This window comes from Balaenoptera acutorostrata, chromosome 7, assembly GCF_949987535.1.
Source record: "Balaenoptera acutorostrata chromosome 7, mBalAcu1.1, whole genome shotgun sequence".
Taxonomy (NCBI): Eukaryota; Metazoa; Chordata; class Mammalia; order Artiodactyla; family Balaenopteridae; genus Balaenoptera; species Balaenoptera acutorostrata.
In genome coordinates, this window is record NC_080070.1 from 17,015,022 (window position 1) to 17,032,608 (window position 17,587).

Genomic DNA, 17,587 nt, shown 5'->3' on the forward strand with positions numbered 1-17,587 from the left:
ACCTTCTTTTTATTTCCCCCTGAAGCTTCTGCATTTCTCCTTTCTAACCTCTGCTTTGTGTTTTGGGTTTTAGCTATTATCATCAGCATTTCTTGAGCATCACAAAAGTAGTTGCTATTTATTGAGTATTTACAACGTGACAGGCACTATACTAAGCCCTTAGCATGCACTGTCTCACTTGGTCCCCACCAAAGCCCCAAGGAGTTTGGTTCGCATTTTACAAACGAGGACACTAAGGTTGCAACTTGCACAAGGTCACTAGCCAGTGAGGGGTCAGGCTTGAACTTGAAGTCAGGACTGTCTGTGTCCAGAGTTCTTTTCTATTATACCAGTTCTTCCTAAACTGAGTGCTTCCTATGGGATCTCTTTGGGTATTGTAAAATAAATGAATAGTTTTGGTTTCTGTTTTAACGATAATTCTAAAACATTGGTATAAGCATGTTTGGGGTCATTTACGATTGAGTCATGTCAGATAATTTTTGACTCAAGCTTGTCTTTGTGTAATAATTGGATGGGAGCAAATGATAACTTTTAGTGCTGCAATTCTCAAGCTGGGGTCCTCTAAAGGGGTTGAGTTCCTCCAGAGTAAGACACAGCAGTGCAATGCACCCTGCTACACTCAGTGGCCTCCAAGGCTCCACCCAGGGCTGGATTCAGGGCTACCTTCTCTCCACTGTGAGATTCGTAGAGATGCTGATGCTTCCCCAGGATCCAAGGCACCGGTGTCCTGGTAACAAGTGCTGCGAGCAGAGATACTTTGCACACTCTCCGTGACTCCAGCCAGCTTGGCCCTGATGGAAAGCCTTCAGGAGCCTACAGGGAAATCAAAGCGGGCTGGCTGTTGCTCAGCGCACAGGCAGGGAAGAGAAAAAAAGACTTTTTCAGGAGGAAAGAACAGTATTTGTAGAGAGCTCATCAGAAATCCAAAGAGCAAGAAGCAGGTAAACATTTTTCTGGTGTCCTCCTTCTGGGTCACACCGGGGGCAAGGCCCAGAGCTCTCTGCCGCAGGTTCACACATTCACAGCACTCGCTTTCGCAAGGCAAAAAAAATTTCAGGAATTATTTTCATTCTACAGAAAACAGGACAACTTTATTTTCAGGTCTTTGCCCAGATGCACAAGAGTAATAAATTAAGCTGCTGTGAAGGCTGCTGTCTAAAAAAATGTAGAGAAGTCGACAGGAATCTCCTCAGATCTAACCTTTGCTGCTGCTGTAGACAGAGCGTTGGGTGGATGGGGGTGGAAGGAATCAAGTAATGGGGAAACGTAGCTCACCTGCTGGAAATCTGGAGGACAAGGGTGGAGACGGGTGAGTGGATTAATGCAGAGAGCATTGTGAAACCATTAATGAGCATGAAGTCCTAGAGTATGCAGTGCCAAAGTCACATATTCAAACGATGTTATTTAAAATGTGGGGAACAGACTTTTTAAAAAAACAAGAATAAACACATATATTTTGCATCTCTGCAACTAATGAGGGTGATCTGAAGGATATACAAAAATGAAAACTAGTGTGAAGTCTAGTTCACTGCTGTGTTAGCTTGCTAGCACTGCTGTAACAAAGTACCATAAACAACAGAAATTAATTTTTTCACAATTCTGGAGGCTAGAAGTCTGAGATCAAGGTTTCAGGAGGGTTGATTCCTTCTGAATGCCATGAGGGAAGGGTCTATTCCAGGCCTCTTTTCTTGGCTCATAGATGCCTGTCCTCTCCCTGTGCCTTCACATGGTTTTCCCTCTGTGCATATCTGCGTCCAAATTTCCTCTTCTTATAAGGACACCAGTCATATTGGATTAGGGCCCACCCCAGTGACCTCATTTTAACTGAATTACCTCTGTAAAGACCCTGTCTCCAAATATGTTCACACTCTGAGGTATTGGGGTTAGGAATTTAACATGAATTTTTGAGGGGGACATAATTCAGCCCATAACAACTGATTCATATATATATATATATATATATATATATATATATATATATATATAATATATACATATATATATATAATATATATATATAAAACAACTGATTCTTATATATATGTGTATATACATATATATATACACACACCAAAAAATTTCATTTGAGAGTGAATAAAAAATGATTTATTGAGTTGTACTTACTGAGCTTTTAAATATTCTAGAGCTCAAGCTTTTCCCCTTTTTCATAAATCATAATTTGAATTTCCAGTAACACCAGTCATATAATATTAAACATCAGATATGGTAATAGAAAAATAATGATGTGCTAAGTGGGAATTACTTATTGTTTATAATGATACACTTCATTTCTGACTTGGGCTACAATATAAATTTTAATATTTTATAATAAGGTAAATTTTCTACCTATGCCTTCATTATTGCAGAAACAAGCTTTTAAACATTTAAATATCATATTAGAAATAAGTGTTCTTCTTTTCCGCTTTTGATGTAGAAGAAGGCAGTTAATCTGTGTGTGGGGAAGTCACTGTCTAGAAGTGTAAGGTGTTGAGAGTGGCCTAGGACTGAAGAAGGGGCAGATGCTTTGCTGAACAGAAGAAACCTAGATGTTCATTCCCCCATCTAAGGCTGTGTGTGTGTGTGTGTGTGTGAGAGAGAGAGAGAGAGAGAGAGAGGGGGGGAGAGAGAGAGACACGTGGATTTAATTATATCACTCTATTCTAGCTTCTAGAGTTCTGCAAAGTAGCTGGGAGACGTGGGACGGAGTTAGGGCCGGCAGTATCGCCAAGCATGACAGAATATAGTGACTGCCAAACCAAACACATACATACCCCGAGTCTCTAACACAGGTAACAGATTTGCATGCTATTGCACCCGCAAATATACGGGCATAATCATAACCTACATTCTCAAAGCTACCTATGTAAAATCACACATTCTTTGAAGAGTTTCACTTGCTTTAGCTATATTTGCCTCTCTTCAATGTTATTTAGCACTTAAAAACCTTTTTTTTTTTTTGGCCAAAGCTGAAAAAGACAAAATTTAGCAGCTGAAAGTGAATGCAAACACACACACACATGTGTGCGCGCACACACACACACACACACACACACACACACATGCACAGAGCTTTTTTTTTTCTTTCTGTAACTATCTACAAGTGAGAAAGCCCTGGATTAAAGGATGTACAGATGAAGCAACTCTGATTCCTTTCTTCACTGATCTTCTCTCTTGTGAATTCAGAGGAAAAATCCACAAAAATTTTCAGTTGTTTTTACATTTTCAAACACATGAATAGGTGTAGCTGATACATAAGGACAATGTGAATGTGCTGAGCTAAAAAGAGGGGTTTGACTTGGTGACTTTCTACCTGGTACACACATGCACATAGGTCAGATCAGGGAGTGACCCCATCACACTCATGTCTACTGTATAAAGGAAGCGCATCCTAGAGAAGATTCCTTTCTAGATGGGTTGGAGAAGCCAATAGTTATCTCAACGTTTTCCTCAAAGAAGAGGAAACGGAGAGACAAGAGGGAAAAGAGGCTGAAAAGAGGAGTCTCTGGGTGAAGGGAGAAGGGCTTCATCTACTGATCCAGCGAGAGTTGCTTTGGAAAATAACTGACATGCTTAGGGACCTTTACTAAGCTTGCTTTGGGTGGTTGACAAAATAATTTCCTCATCTCCACTAAACCTTCCATTAGGTCCACATTATTCACCGCTGCTCTCATGGCTGAACTTGCTATTTGGAGGCTGTGCGGTTAAGTGCCGAGTCACCTCTCAAAGTAAATGGGGGCAGAACAGAGGTTCCTCAGAGGGTCCAGACATATTTTGTTTGTGTCTAGACAGAGATGTATACTATCTTTTATGCACATCTACTTGATGTCAGAAAGCAAACATGTGTAGAAGGGCAGATAATTGGGAGGAAGTTGTAGGTATTGTTATGAAATAGAATTGATGAGCACAAAGGAAGCGGACAGTGAGGGAAGGAACAGCTATCACACGTGGGCAGCACCGAGTAGCAGCCGCATGCGGGTGGATATGTATGTATCGAGGTAGGCATGTATTCCATACATAATCCTAGAAGTAAATGCATCGAGTCCCTAAAAGAGGAAGTGAAGCGAGTGACATTACAAAATAAGAAATCGAAGAGGAAACAACAAATCATTACACAGATGTTGGACCGAACCATATCTGAGAATAATATCTTAAGAACAAAAATCTAACAGATTATACTTCTGATTTTTAAATATGTAGACATTTCTTCCTGTATTGTGCCACTTAATATCGGGAAGTTTAATGAATGGTACCATGCCGGGAAGCCAAGCCAACTGGTACCTGGATCCCTGGTGGATCACTGAGCTGTACATTTACAATTCAGCAAGCCTTGTTATCAGTTCTGAGACACAGCTGGCATGGTGCAAGGAATTAGATATTTCCAGGTGACTAGGCAGCTAATTCTTGAATACAGGTGAGTTCCTTTAAATAGGTTCATGAAGCATTAAAAGGGTGTTGGTGGTGGTATCCAGATTTTGGACTTATTTACATTGCGATGTTACTGGTTGTCAGTAATCGGATCCTTTTCCTTCATTCAGTTTTCATGATTTAGTGAATGAGTCTCACAGGTTAGCTCTAGGGCTTTCTATGGCACGCCTCCCGCTGTCCCTGTCTGCTGGTAATCTTGACCTCTGAATCTTCAGTGTCCATTTCTGAGTGTTCATAGCTTCCTCATATAGGAATTCTACCTCTTAGAAGGTACAAATCTCTTTTTCCTACTCTAATCAATAGTTCCTCCCATCAATTTAATGACCCAAAGCCATTTTATTTGAATCAGTGGCAAAGAGAGTTTGACTCAGTTAAAATTCAAGTGCCTCTCAAATCATTTCATCTCTTAATTTTCTTTTTATGTTTTCTGTCTACCCCTTAGGTCATGTCAAAGAAAGAAATCAAACCAAGACATTTTGCTCAGAAAATGATATTAGCTTATGCCAGAATTTTCGACATTTCTGCTTCATAGAATAACATTTCCTCTCAAGGTTTTCAAAAAATCTTTAAACTGATGTCTTTCAATGCTCACTCACAACCTTATTTCTTCCATATTTCCCTAATATTGGATATGGGAGTGGGTGTTTACTTGTACCATCCACATGGCAATCCTATTTCTAAAAGGGCCTGTGAATAGATGGAAAAGAGATGATGCATCCTGTTTGATTATTTGCCTTTTGAGAACAAGTTTACTGTGATAGACTCATATAGGTTACTGATAAAAATTTAAATTGGTACTTCCTTTCAAGAAAGAAATATGCCAGTATATACCTAGAGCTTTAAAAATATTCTGTCCTTTGATCAAGTAGATCCTCTTCTAATAATTTATACTAGGGCAGAATTTTAACATACAGTGATTTGTCTGTAAAAACACACATTGCATCATTATTCATAATAACAGAAAGTGGGAACACGCCAACTGAGCAGCAAAAGAAGAAAGGTTACAAAAAATAAGGGTGGGCATGTCATAAAGGAATACTACTTGGTCATGTTTCAAAGTATATGCAGTGGCATGAAAACGAATACGATAGAACTTTTAGTATAATATACTTTATCAACTGTCAATATGTTCCTAGTTTAAAGTATATATTACACATATTTATAGAAAGGAAACATAAATAGAACCTGTTGCTAAAAGAGTTATCTCTATATTGTGAAACCATGGGTAATTTCTTTATCATATGTTTCTTTATTTTCTATATAAGCTGGTATTACTTTTAAAACTGAAAAGCTAACTAATATTTTTTAAGAAGAATGAAATAACTCAGAGAAGAGAAACTCTCTCCCCCCTCAGGCCAAATCTACTATAGACATACTTTTCTCCCTACTAATTAATTCTCTTTTACATCACATGCATCTGTGGTGTACCAAGAGAAATAAGGAGTGAAACCATAAAAATAGGTGCTGTGATCTTTAATATAAATATACACTTTCAGAGTACTTTACAATTTTGAAAGACTCTCACATAAAGCAATCTTGAGAACAGTACTTGTAATGTAAGCTCTGTGAGAGCAGAATTTTGTCTTGTTTGCTATTATAGCCCAGCATCTAGAAGAGCACCAGATATGTAGTCGATATAGAGTAAATATTTGCTATATGAATTTTTTTGTTTAGTAGTAGTAAAATGGGACCTTAGAGGTCATAATCTCATATGATATTCACGATGGCCCTATGAGGAGGATATACCAGGTTTTATTATCCTCAGTTTACAGAAACAGATGCAGAATGATTGATTTGCCCAAGATCACAGAGCTGGTAAATGGAAGACATCAGTTTGAACCAGTCCTCTAGGTGAAGACTTGGTTCTCAGTACATTCTTAACAGGACTTGTATCCTCATTGCCTGACTAAACAAATGGCCGTCGTGCCACTTATTTCTTCAGAGTCCATCAAGATTTTGTTTTCTATTCAGATTTTAAAGTATATATATGAGCTCAGAATTTATTCTAGCATAGCTCATATTATTCTTATTCTTCTCACTGCCTCTATTCTTTACGATCAGTAGTTGCTATGCATTGCAAGAATTTTCATGGCTAGATTTTGAGTTTTCTACATAGAATATGGTAAAGATGGCACTCCAGGTGCTGTGATTCATAGCAATATGAAGATCCTGAATCGTTTAGCGTATTCCTTTTTAGGAAAGTCTTAGTGCTTTCTGAACACTTTCAAATATATCTCAAACAAAAAATCCTGCTTCTATTCAAATAATACAAAGTCTTACATATATACCATGAGAGAGAGATAAGCACTTTCCTCCATCAACTCATAAACTGGCCAAAGAAAGGATGAAAGTTTGGAAACCCAGGAAGTTAAAGCACACCAAGGGCACCACTGTGAGTTTCCAGTGCAGCAATGTCTCGGTAGTGATCATTCAAGGGAACAGAACAAGCCCTTCGCTCTCACATTTTGACAATGGCTTATTTCCTGTTTGCACCCGTTTCTGCTTCACAACTTCAGTCCAGGTGGGGAAGAGTGATAGTAGCCTGGGATGTTATTTGAGGTATGGTGTGTGTGTACTTCTTTCCCTTGACTTGGCTCTTTTCAGTGTGAATTAAGGTGCCCTACTATTTCAAGTCAGGACAATGATCACATGGGCTCTTAAAACCTTTGAGAGTAGCCACTGTATGACTTTATTACAAAGCACTTAGTTTTACCCAGTTAGACCCCTGCTCTAGGCCAATTTGTGACCCTCATGCTTAGAGGAAAGGTTTCTTTCACCATAACCTTGAAAGACTACTAAAATCAGACACTACTTTTACCCACAGAGTTAATTCAGGACTATAAAGACAAGAAAAATGTTGAGAAGCTTGGATAAATTTCATGTATATATGTTTGTAAATTATTCTTCATAAAAAATTCTTCAAAGAATATTTAAAGAAGAACTTTAAATATTTCACTGAAATATTACAAGACTCTGAATATATAGTTTTTTACTTTCCTCGAGAAATACTACTTTTCTATGTACTAATGAGTTGACTCTTTTTACTTCCCCTTTAAGTGTTTATTTCTTCACTCTGCATGCAACAAATATTTTTTTGCATTTCATGTACCAGACTTATCATGTACTAGGCACTGAAGACACAGACGCAAAAGGCAAACATAGTCTCTACCCTTGTAGGAAGGGGAAAATGCATGTTAAATAATTCAATACAATATTACTAGCAATGAGAGGCACAATGGAAGTGTCTAACCATGGGTGAAATATGCTTAGCTTGGGAGTTTGGGAAGGACTTCCTTGAAGAAGTGAAACTGAAGATCTTAAGGATGAGTTGATGTTGGCCAAGCAAAGTTAGGATAGTAGGAATAAAAACACTCAGGTAAAAAGAACATAATATGTAAAGACTGAGGTGGAAATAACCAAGGAAAATTCAGGGAACCTCCATAAGGAAAATGGTAAGCCAATGAGGCATGTGTTCTTGCCGTGCTGCAGGTTTATTTAGTTCACTGAAGATTTACTAGTCAGCTATAATGCACTAGGTACCATGCTGTGGGCTAGGGGTTTAACAGTAGTAGAGATTCTGCCCTCTCACAGCTTATACTTTGGTGACAACTACAGTACTAGAGATAAGTGCTCTGCTGGGGAAATAAAGGTAATAGGCTTCTAACTCAGATCAAGAGCTTAACAAACTAGAAGTGGTGTCAAAAGTGGTTCCTGAAGGACGGGAGGCATTAACAAGATGGAGGTGGTCATGGAAGTGTGGAGTTGATGGAATAAAGAGTGGGTTTGAAGGCCAAAGACTGAGAGAGAAAAAGGAATGATGTGCTTGGGGGAATTGAAATAAGCGCAAGTGGAGAGATTCAAGTAAAGGGAGGTGATCTGAACAATGGGCAACATATAAGCACAAAATAAGACCAATGGGCATTTACTACAGATGTGATGATTAATAGATGTGGTGCTGTGCTGTGCAAAGAGGTCCAAGAGTCAGGAAACGGCCCCTCATCTGATTCTACTGCTGGATCATTGTAGACCTTAAGGAATCACTGACACTCTTTTGGCTTCTCTTTCTGCACCAATTACATAGAGGAGTTGGATTAAGTTCTTTCTTGATCATAGATTCCATGATACTATTTAAAAACCCTCATGTAGACACGGTAAAGCTTGAGAGGATGTTCACAAGTTTTTGAGACCACAGAGACAAGTAGTGACAAAGCTCATTTTGTTTGTCAGTAAAATGTACGTAAAAGTCACAATGTGAGAAATCAAATTGACCTTATGCAAATACAAACTCTTCCTTCTTTCCACTACCTTTTACTGAGACGCCTCATTTTTCTATTTATATTGAACCCAGAGTGGACTTAAGGTGTGTAGTGTGTCAAAGGAATGCCATGATGACTTGTCAGTTGCATCAAAAAAATAAATTGATTGATATTATGCAGATTATATGGCAATTGGTTGATTTCTTGGTATTTAGTAAGTTGTTAATTGATGAATATAAAATAAATGTCAGGCTCAGGTAACAGAGAGAGGATGTGCTCTTGCCTTTACCAAGGAGAACTGAGGAGAGATTCCCATTCCCAAAGTGTTCCCTGAAATGAACAACCTACATTAGTCAGATCAAATAGTGTTCAATATTCAGAATAACTTTAAGTGTTATGAAATAAAAATTTACAAACACCTGATTGGTATGGGATCCATTTACTTACATATGAAATAGGGACATGCTAGCCAAAATATGCAAATTATTGCCCCAAACATCCACTCTGCTGGAGAGCTAAAGGATTATAAATTACTGAGGCTTCCCCAGTAAGGGATTTGGAGAAAATCAGACAAGGGAAATCAGAGTTATATTTCAGTTGTCATCTTAGATTATTCCCTGAGGATACCATTTTAATATACAGCTGTTACTTCAAATGTCAACCAAAGACTGGGAATTATTAAATGTTCAGGCATTATTTGTCCAGCAATTGAACAGAAAATCTTCTTTGACCTTAGAGGTATCTTTAAACTTGGAAGTTCTGGTCATCTCACCTTTAATAGGTTAAAAAAAGGGAGACTTTTATAATGACAAGTAAAAATAGAAAGAATAAAAAATTGTTACTTCAGTATGGAGAGGGGAAAATTTGAGGATATACATGAACAAAATGAATGCTTGTGAGCAGCAATTTAGCAAAATTTTAGCAACTCCTGACCTAATTGTGTATGTTGCACCCTTGAAGCCTGAGTAAAGGAAGTTTAGGACAATTACTTTGTACAGAAATACTACTTCATCTAATATATAATGGACTTTGGAACTTATCTGAAGAGCTGGTAAGAATGGAAAAAGTTCAAACTCTATTTAAGTATAAGCTGGGTTTTGTACACCATTTCTGGTTGGTGTCATGTCCCCTCCCATCATAAGCCTTATGACCCTCTTGGACACATGGCCTATGATCTGATGAACAAAGCCCTAATCCCTACTGGCCATTGTTTGCATCCTGATATTCCTCTGTTGCTTAGCACATTCAATAACCTGCTCAGTGCACATGTCTTGGTGATGACAAAGAGTATTAATCTTACAGATAAATTACCTCTTGTTCTTAGTCTATTATCACACTAATGATGACTGCTTACCTTTATTGGCACATGTCATTGTGCCATGTTCTGTCCTCAGTGGGTTTTATACAACTCATTGAATTTGGATATGAACCCTACGAAGTGGTACTATTCATATGCCTGTTCACAAGTGAGGAATATGAGACACAGATACAAAAATTAACTTTCTCAGAGTCTTATAGTAACTAGTGATGGAGCCAGAATTTAAACTCCAGCAGTCTGGCTCCAGTCCCAAATCCATACATTTCTGCCACTATTGTGGACCAAATGGGGGAAGTATTTTAGCAACATTTAGCAATATCCTTTTACTCGCTAGCCCGGTGATGCTGACCATTCTTATCTTTGGAGCCAAAGCTGACACGTCCTATTCTATACTGCATTCTCCTATGCTTAGGGAAAGGGAGATGGCAGATGATTGAATGGAAAAGGATAAAGTCTTTTGATTTAAATCCTCATAGTTTTACTCACCTGGTTTAGCCCAGGTTGGTACATTCCACTTGCTTCATCTAAGGCTAGGAGTCTCTGTAGAGTCAAAGCTCCATGTTTGGTAGGTTCAAACGTGGTCCTTCGTATATGAATAGCTGGCTAAATATATAAACAGAGGGCAAATCAGGAGTGGAAGCACTTTGAAAATGTTTGTCAGTAAAGAATGCTTATCAACTCTCCATGGAAAGGGAATGTGGGAAGTGAGCGGCTAAGAAAGCATTTATAGCTCTCCATTGAGCAGTGACATGGCTTATTCTCTCAGAGATGCTGGCTGTGTTTGTATTTTCTAAGTAGGAACCCCAGACAGTATGTTGTTTATCAAATGGGGGCAACCAGTAAGATAACAGGCATTTATATGTGTTCACACAGGGAGGTAAGCTGTATTACTCCTGCCTATTCTCATAGGCATTCTCCTGGCAAAAGCACAAAAGCAGACACACACACACACACACACACACACACACACACACACAGACACACGTACTTTTTCTATGTATCTAATCATTTCATTCCTGGCCATTTATAAGACAAGTGGCTCCCCCCCTCATAGCTTGCTAATGCAATGCTTTTTCTTCTCTTTCTTTTATTTTTAATCACAGCAGAATCTAAGAAGAAGAAAAAGGAAGGCAAGAAACAGGAGAAGATGCTGGACTAAAAGACGCCACCTTCCGTGGACCATGAAGAGGACATCAGCAAACAGGATCAGTTAACTATTGCATTTATATCTACCGTAGGCTTTTTATTCAAAAATTATCTATAGCTTAAGTACACAATAGGCAGAAACAAAAAGAAAAGAAAAATTTTGTAGTAGCATCTTTTTAAATGTATACCATAGTACAACTAGGGGCTTATAATAAAGGACTGTAATCCTATTTAGAAAGTTGACTTATAGTACATGATAAGTGATAGAAATCTGAGGTAAGTTTTTTGAAGTTATGTGATATTTTACATTTAAAATCTTTTTTTACATTTTTTTTCTTTTGGCAGCAATTTAAATGTTATGACCATGTAAACTACTTCTCTTGTTAGGTAATTTTTTCACCTAGACTTTTTTTCCCAATTGAGAAAAATGTCTACTAAACAAAGCAGCAATAAAATATGATCATCCTATTTGAGGAAAATATCTTTTTTTCTGCCAATGGATTTTAAAAACATTTTAGTCAGCAAAATGAGGGGAGCGGGGTCAGAGCATGTCCTAGTTCAATGTTGACTTGTTTAAAAAGAAAAGCATTAAAACATGAAATTATTTTGCTTTGGCAGAAATATTTGTTTTCTTGATGAAATTATTTTTCCATCTGAGGAAAAAAAAAAGACTAGGAAAATAAATCAAGGTGATGCTGAAAAAAAGATGCTTTTGTGTGCAATAATTTGATATTGTAACCCTTCTCCCTTTGTCACCTACACTCACCCATCTGACCTGTTAGCAGTGAGAATTGATCATACAAGCTAATTAAATCACTCTTGGGCACAAATGTTATATAGATGTAGCTGTAGATGTAGCTCTATAACTATATCTATGTTCTAACTTTCTATCAGTATATAGTAGGTTAGACTGGTGCTACTGAATTAAACAAAAGTTCCAAAGTAGCCTAGTGTTTGGAAGAACAGAAAAATGTTCTTCTTCTATTGAATAAGTTTGGGCTTGCATAGTCCAAATCAGTAACACCAGGCAAAATGGTAACCTGTACTTGGTTTCTATAAGCCAATAATTCTTACTCTATTATCTACTATATAAGTGCCATGGACTATCTGTACAACTAACTCTTATCTACTGAGCTCTGAACACAGTTTTTAAGTAAATATTATAAGTCTATGTTTCTATTATTCAGAGAAATAACCTCTCAGAAGTCAGCTGGGATTAGCCTCAAAGTATTTCTCTTGAAAAAGCCGCCTCTAATTTTAAAACGATAAGACTCAATAAACAAACACTTATCTACCAAGATAACTCTAAGTCCACTTTCAGAGATGATGGTTTCAATACCTTGGGCTAACCATAAAATAATTACAAACTGGTCTAATGATGCAGCCAAAGTGTCTTCAAAGCTGTAGTATTTTTGCCATCTGGTCGAAGACTCCACTTGAGCTAGGCATGTTGGAAGTGTCCATATCTCCCCAGTAAGTCAAAGCCAACTGCCAGTGGGGAGCAGAAAAAGGGATGGGCTTCTGGGCACATACATGGAACAATTTATAGACTGGTGCTTAATAAAAGCAGAGTACCTTGTAAAGTGCAAATGCAGACACATTAATCGTGAATGCAGTTCTTTTACAAGTGAACCTTAATAGGAGAAAAGTACTCACGGGGATGGATGGAGGAGATGAAAGGAAGGCATTATCTTGACTGGGATTTTTTTGACAGCAGAGACCCTATAAGGATAGGGATGGTGGAAAAGTCTACAACATATTTTGTTAGCCTCTCACCTAATATTGCTCCTCCATCATCATTCAGCCAAAATAGCAGCCCATGAATCAGTAATGAGATAAGGTGAACTAGAACAAAACCCCCAAAAGGAAAAAATGGTCCTGTAAATAACCATGGCATTCCCCCTTTTCTCAGGACATGGCAGGAAGCCAGGGGTTCTCTGCTGTGTGGAGGATGATCTCTAACACATCATATAATAACTCCCCGATTCTCTGTGAAAGCAAGGCTTGGAATGCTAATCTCCACTGCATAGGGTATGAAATTAAACTTAAATTCTCAAGAATTATTCTACCCCAGCTCCAGCTTCAGACATCTTGCTAAATCTCACTGAAGTCTTGAAAACATAAATACAAAGGATAGACTCCAAAAATCACTGACTCTCACAAATAGGAAAAAAAAAGACCATCTTCAGTATTTCACAGAGTGGTCCACCAACTCTCTCCGCCCAATTGATCTGAGTTTTATGAACTTATTTACCCTAGTGTTCTTTAAGCCTGGAGGAAGGAAAAGGAAATGGAAACAAATTGGCTGTTTCCTTAAACAACCTTAGACTGAAGACAAGGTTTCCTTCCAATCATCAAGAACAATCCTTCAGTTACCAGACATGTCCTTATTCAATTCAGTGACTGCAGCCTCCACACCTGGACTCGGGTAGACTTTCTGATTTGTCCTGATTGTATGAATCCTATCACACTATATTCCTAAAATGACATCATAATGTCTTGTTAACTTGGTAGGAGCAGAACTTCAAATAGAATTTAACGAATGCTCTGAATAGTTATCAAGTTCTACTAAACTGTGTGAGCATAAAAAAAACAAAACTAAACTAAATAATTTCATTTGTGGGTCCTTGACCATAAGAAGCCTTATTTGAGGAAAGAAAAGTTACAGTCCTTTCCCCATTGAGAAAACAGATATTTCTTTAGGAATAAGAGATACATACTTCCTTCCATAATATGTAATACTTAGTTCCATATTTCTGAAAGTCTTAAGTTGTTTCACAACTTCTTTAAATGAAAAACAAAGGTAAATATGCCTTAGGATTCACTGGATGAGGCAATACAAAATACTGTCTTTCACAAATTGAATTATTTTAAAATAGTTCCCAAACATAAAAATTCAAATTTTATCAACCTTTAGTCATGGCATTTTCTAATGGAGTGAAGCAAAGGGCTTTCTTCCCATTAATCTTCTCCCAAAAATAATAAGGCAGATCTGCATCCTTGGATGTGGAATATCAAAGCATTCAATCTCTCTCTCTCTCTTTTTTTTTTTCTGGCTTGCTTTTAATTTAATTAGTTGAAACCCTTAAGCTTTTAAAAGTGGAATCAATCAGAAGGCGAGAGCCCAGAGAATAATGTCCCAACCCCTCTCACGTAAATTCAAATGTTAGATTCTCCTCTGGAGTAAAACAGTCTCTTCACTGTCTACAAGTTTATTTCTGAGTTACAAAAATTTTCTCCATGTTTTTCCCTATCTTACTGTGTTTTTCTCCTGTATTCCCCTATTCAATCTGGGCTGCCAGAGGACACCTTTTCCCTTGTATCTGGAAATTTAAGCAGCAGACAGTAACTGCTCCAGGTTTGTCAAATAGATGCATTTTCAAAGAAGATACAGAGTCTTGGAATATATTTATACAAGGGGTAAGGTGCATAATGTTATTCTGAGCATTCAACAAGTAATACCTACCTTAAACTTATGTGGACTCTTAATTCCCCTAGAAATAAAAGATATGGAACATTTTAATCAGAGAAAAACATATCATGATCTTAGAAATCTACTCCCTCCTGCACTCTTTCTCGTCTTCCCAATCTTTCAATTTTCCAAATAAGGCACCAAAGTAAAGTAAATGTTCAGCCCTGTTTGGGTCACAAGTAAAATCATGTAATTCAAGAATATTTCAACACAAAGGAATGCAAACTGACATGTGTTTCTTTTTTGAATTTAAAAAGAGAAATAAAGAACAATTAGCTTTCAATGTCTGATTTCTGTAATGTAATTTTTTAAAGGACCAAACCTTAACCAGCAGAACATTTTTTGATATATTTATGTATATATCCATTACAACTACTATATTAAGTTATTCATGGGGTTGGCTAAGGAGTTTATATATCTGGGTTATTGCCACGTATTTTCTTTTGTTCTTTGGAAATGTGCATGGAAGCCATACAATTTACATTAGAGAATGACAACATGGAAAATCTTGACATCATATCCCTAAACTCCTGGGAATGGAGGGATGCCTTACAGTGTATACAGATACAGTGATTGAGTCAATGTACTCAACTTGCTCTTAGTGGAGATACAAATGTTACATAAAATACACTAATCACAGAGAATCATTTTTCCCTCTGTCTTGTGATTGTCAGATCCATCAAATATAGGAGAAAGAAATCTTCAAGTATCTCAGTTTCTGAGATCCTTGGAGAATTACATGAATACCTCAGTTATTATAAATGACCAACAGATTGAGATGTTTGCAATAAATGATATAAATTTTAGACTTCTAAGTCCAAACTTGTATGCTTTTAAGGTAGTCATAGCTGATAATTAAACTTCTTACCAATTTATTTAGAGATATGCCAACCTGCTATCTCTTGGCAAGGAGGAAGGGAGAGTTATTACTGATCTATTCTGGGATGTGGTCAGGAAGAAAGTGGGCACGTTGTATATAACTACTCTGATCAAGAATTTCTGGAATCTCTGAATTCCTTCCCTCTGTGTTAAGCTAAACAATATCTGGCCATCTAATGTAGTTTTCTATTGGCAGCATCTGGTTTAGGTTTGCATTAATTAAGTTAGGCAACTTAACCAGTGCTGGAAAATTGAATTCAGACTTTCTAGTGAATGCATCCTTATCAAGAAATTTGACCATATCCAAAGTGGTATTCCATTCTCCTAGGAAGTGCATCTCTAAAGTCTGTCTGAACAAATGTTAATTCTCTGACAATTATATTGATTAATAGAGATTAATTCCTAAAAATCTCTTTGAATACATTTTCCCTTCCAAATTCTGAGTATCTATTTCATCCCATAGGCTCTGTCTAGTTTAAATTCATTAACTAATTTATGCTTCCTTGCATTCGAAATGTTTATAAAGAGCTCAGCACAGTTATAGGTGCCAGGGATGCAGCAAATAACAAAATGGGCCCCGTCCCCCAACCCCTGTTTTCATGGAATTTACACTCTTGCTGGGGACACAGGCAATGAACACAGTGAATAATGTTTTAGTTACATATCGCATAACAAACCAGCCAGTGCCTTAAAACAACAATGATTTTATTACCTCCTGACTCTCCTGGTGGGCTGACTGGACTCATCTGGATGGTGCTTTTGTTCCCTGTGATGTTCGCTTGAAGGGCTGGGACGTCCACCATGGCTCTCTCACATGTCTGACTTCTTAGTGGAAATAGCTGGAGAACCGGACTCAAGTGGGACACTGGAGGGCTGAGCCTCTCAGTTTCTCCCTGTAGTCCAAGGACTCACTCTTTCCACACAGCATTGTCTCTTTCTACAGAGTCTGCCCAGCAGAATAACCAGCCTTTTCACAGGGCAGCACAGAGCTCTCCAAAGTACAAAGTTGGAAGCTGCCACGCCCTGTTAAGGCTTAAGCCTGGAACTGGCTTAGCACCATTTCTGCCACATTCTCTTGGTTCAGATGAGTCACAGAGCCGCCCCAGATTCTAGCGGAGGGGGACTACCCGAGGGACTGAATCCCAAGAGGCAGCGTTCACTGGGGGCCATGTCTGGGGACAAAGCACACAAAAAAGTAAAATATATAGTAGATGTGGGATAAGTGCAAGAGAGAAAAATAAAGTACCAAAGGGCAACAGAATATTGGGCAAGTCCTGCAATTTCGAATACAGTGGTCAGAGGAAGCCTCCAGGAGAAGGTGACATTCAAGCCAGCAAAAGTTTGAAAGAGGTGAGGGAGCAAGTCAGGCGGCTATTGTCATCGGGAGGGAGTGAGCTACAGGCAGAGGTAGCAGCAAGGGCAGTGAGTGCAAAGCCCTGAGATGGGAGCTCCCTGCACATCCGAGGCAGAGCAGGGAGGCTGTGAATGAAGTAAGCAAAGGATAAAGGAGTAAGAGATCAGGAGGGTAAGGGGAGACGAGGTCAGCACCAAGGAGTTTTGGTGCCAGAGGAATCATTTTATTTCTCCTGCGGGAGACACCGCTTCCTCAATCACTGGGCGGGGCGGGACGGGGTGGTGGGGGGGCGGTGGGCAAACCCGGAATGTTGGCAAGTCCTTTGGTGGCTCAGGTTTCTTCAGGATCAAAGGTTTACTAATATAACTGGTGAACAGCTCATATCCCATTTTTTCCCTCAAGATTTATGCAAGATACGTGGCAACGTTCTCAATTGCCCTGATCTAACGTAACAAGCTGGATGATCCATCTCTGAGTTTGGTTTTCATCAATCTCAGTCCCATGACAACTAGTAAAAAGAGATGCTTGGGGCATGGTGACAAGAAGACTCTGGATTTTAGTCCATGCCTCAAAGTGAAAATTTTAACATTTGAGCTCACAATTCCCTCAGTTTCATTTATCCAGGTCTATTGCAAAAGCCAACAGTTCCTAAAAGTTTCACCCACAGTGTTCCAGGCAGCCCAGTGAATGACCTTATTTCCTAGCTCTCCACTATATGTCATGAACTTTTAATTTCC

The 17,587-nt window shown here is 38.3% G+C and overlaps 1 protein-coding gene across 2 annotated transcripts in view; it reads left to right on the forward strand.

The window, feature by feature from the left end:
• The window catches only part of PTN (pleiotrophin), a 99,109-nt gene extending 87,256 nt beyond the window's left edge, over positions 1 to 11,853 (forward strand). The window contains exon 5 of one of the 2 annotated variants that reach the window (XM_007177099.2): positions 11,106 to 11,853. In XM_007177099.2, the coding sequence (XP_007177161.1) occupies positions 11,106 to 11,158 (53 nt within the window). In that variant the 3' untranslated portion in view covers positions 11,159 to 11,853. Of the gene's footprint in view, positions 1 to 11,102 lie in introns of both variants that reach the window. The other variant, XM_007177098.3, reaches the window with a different exon arrangement.
• The last annotated feature ends 5,734 nt before the right edge of the window (positions 11,854 to 17,587 follow it).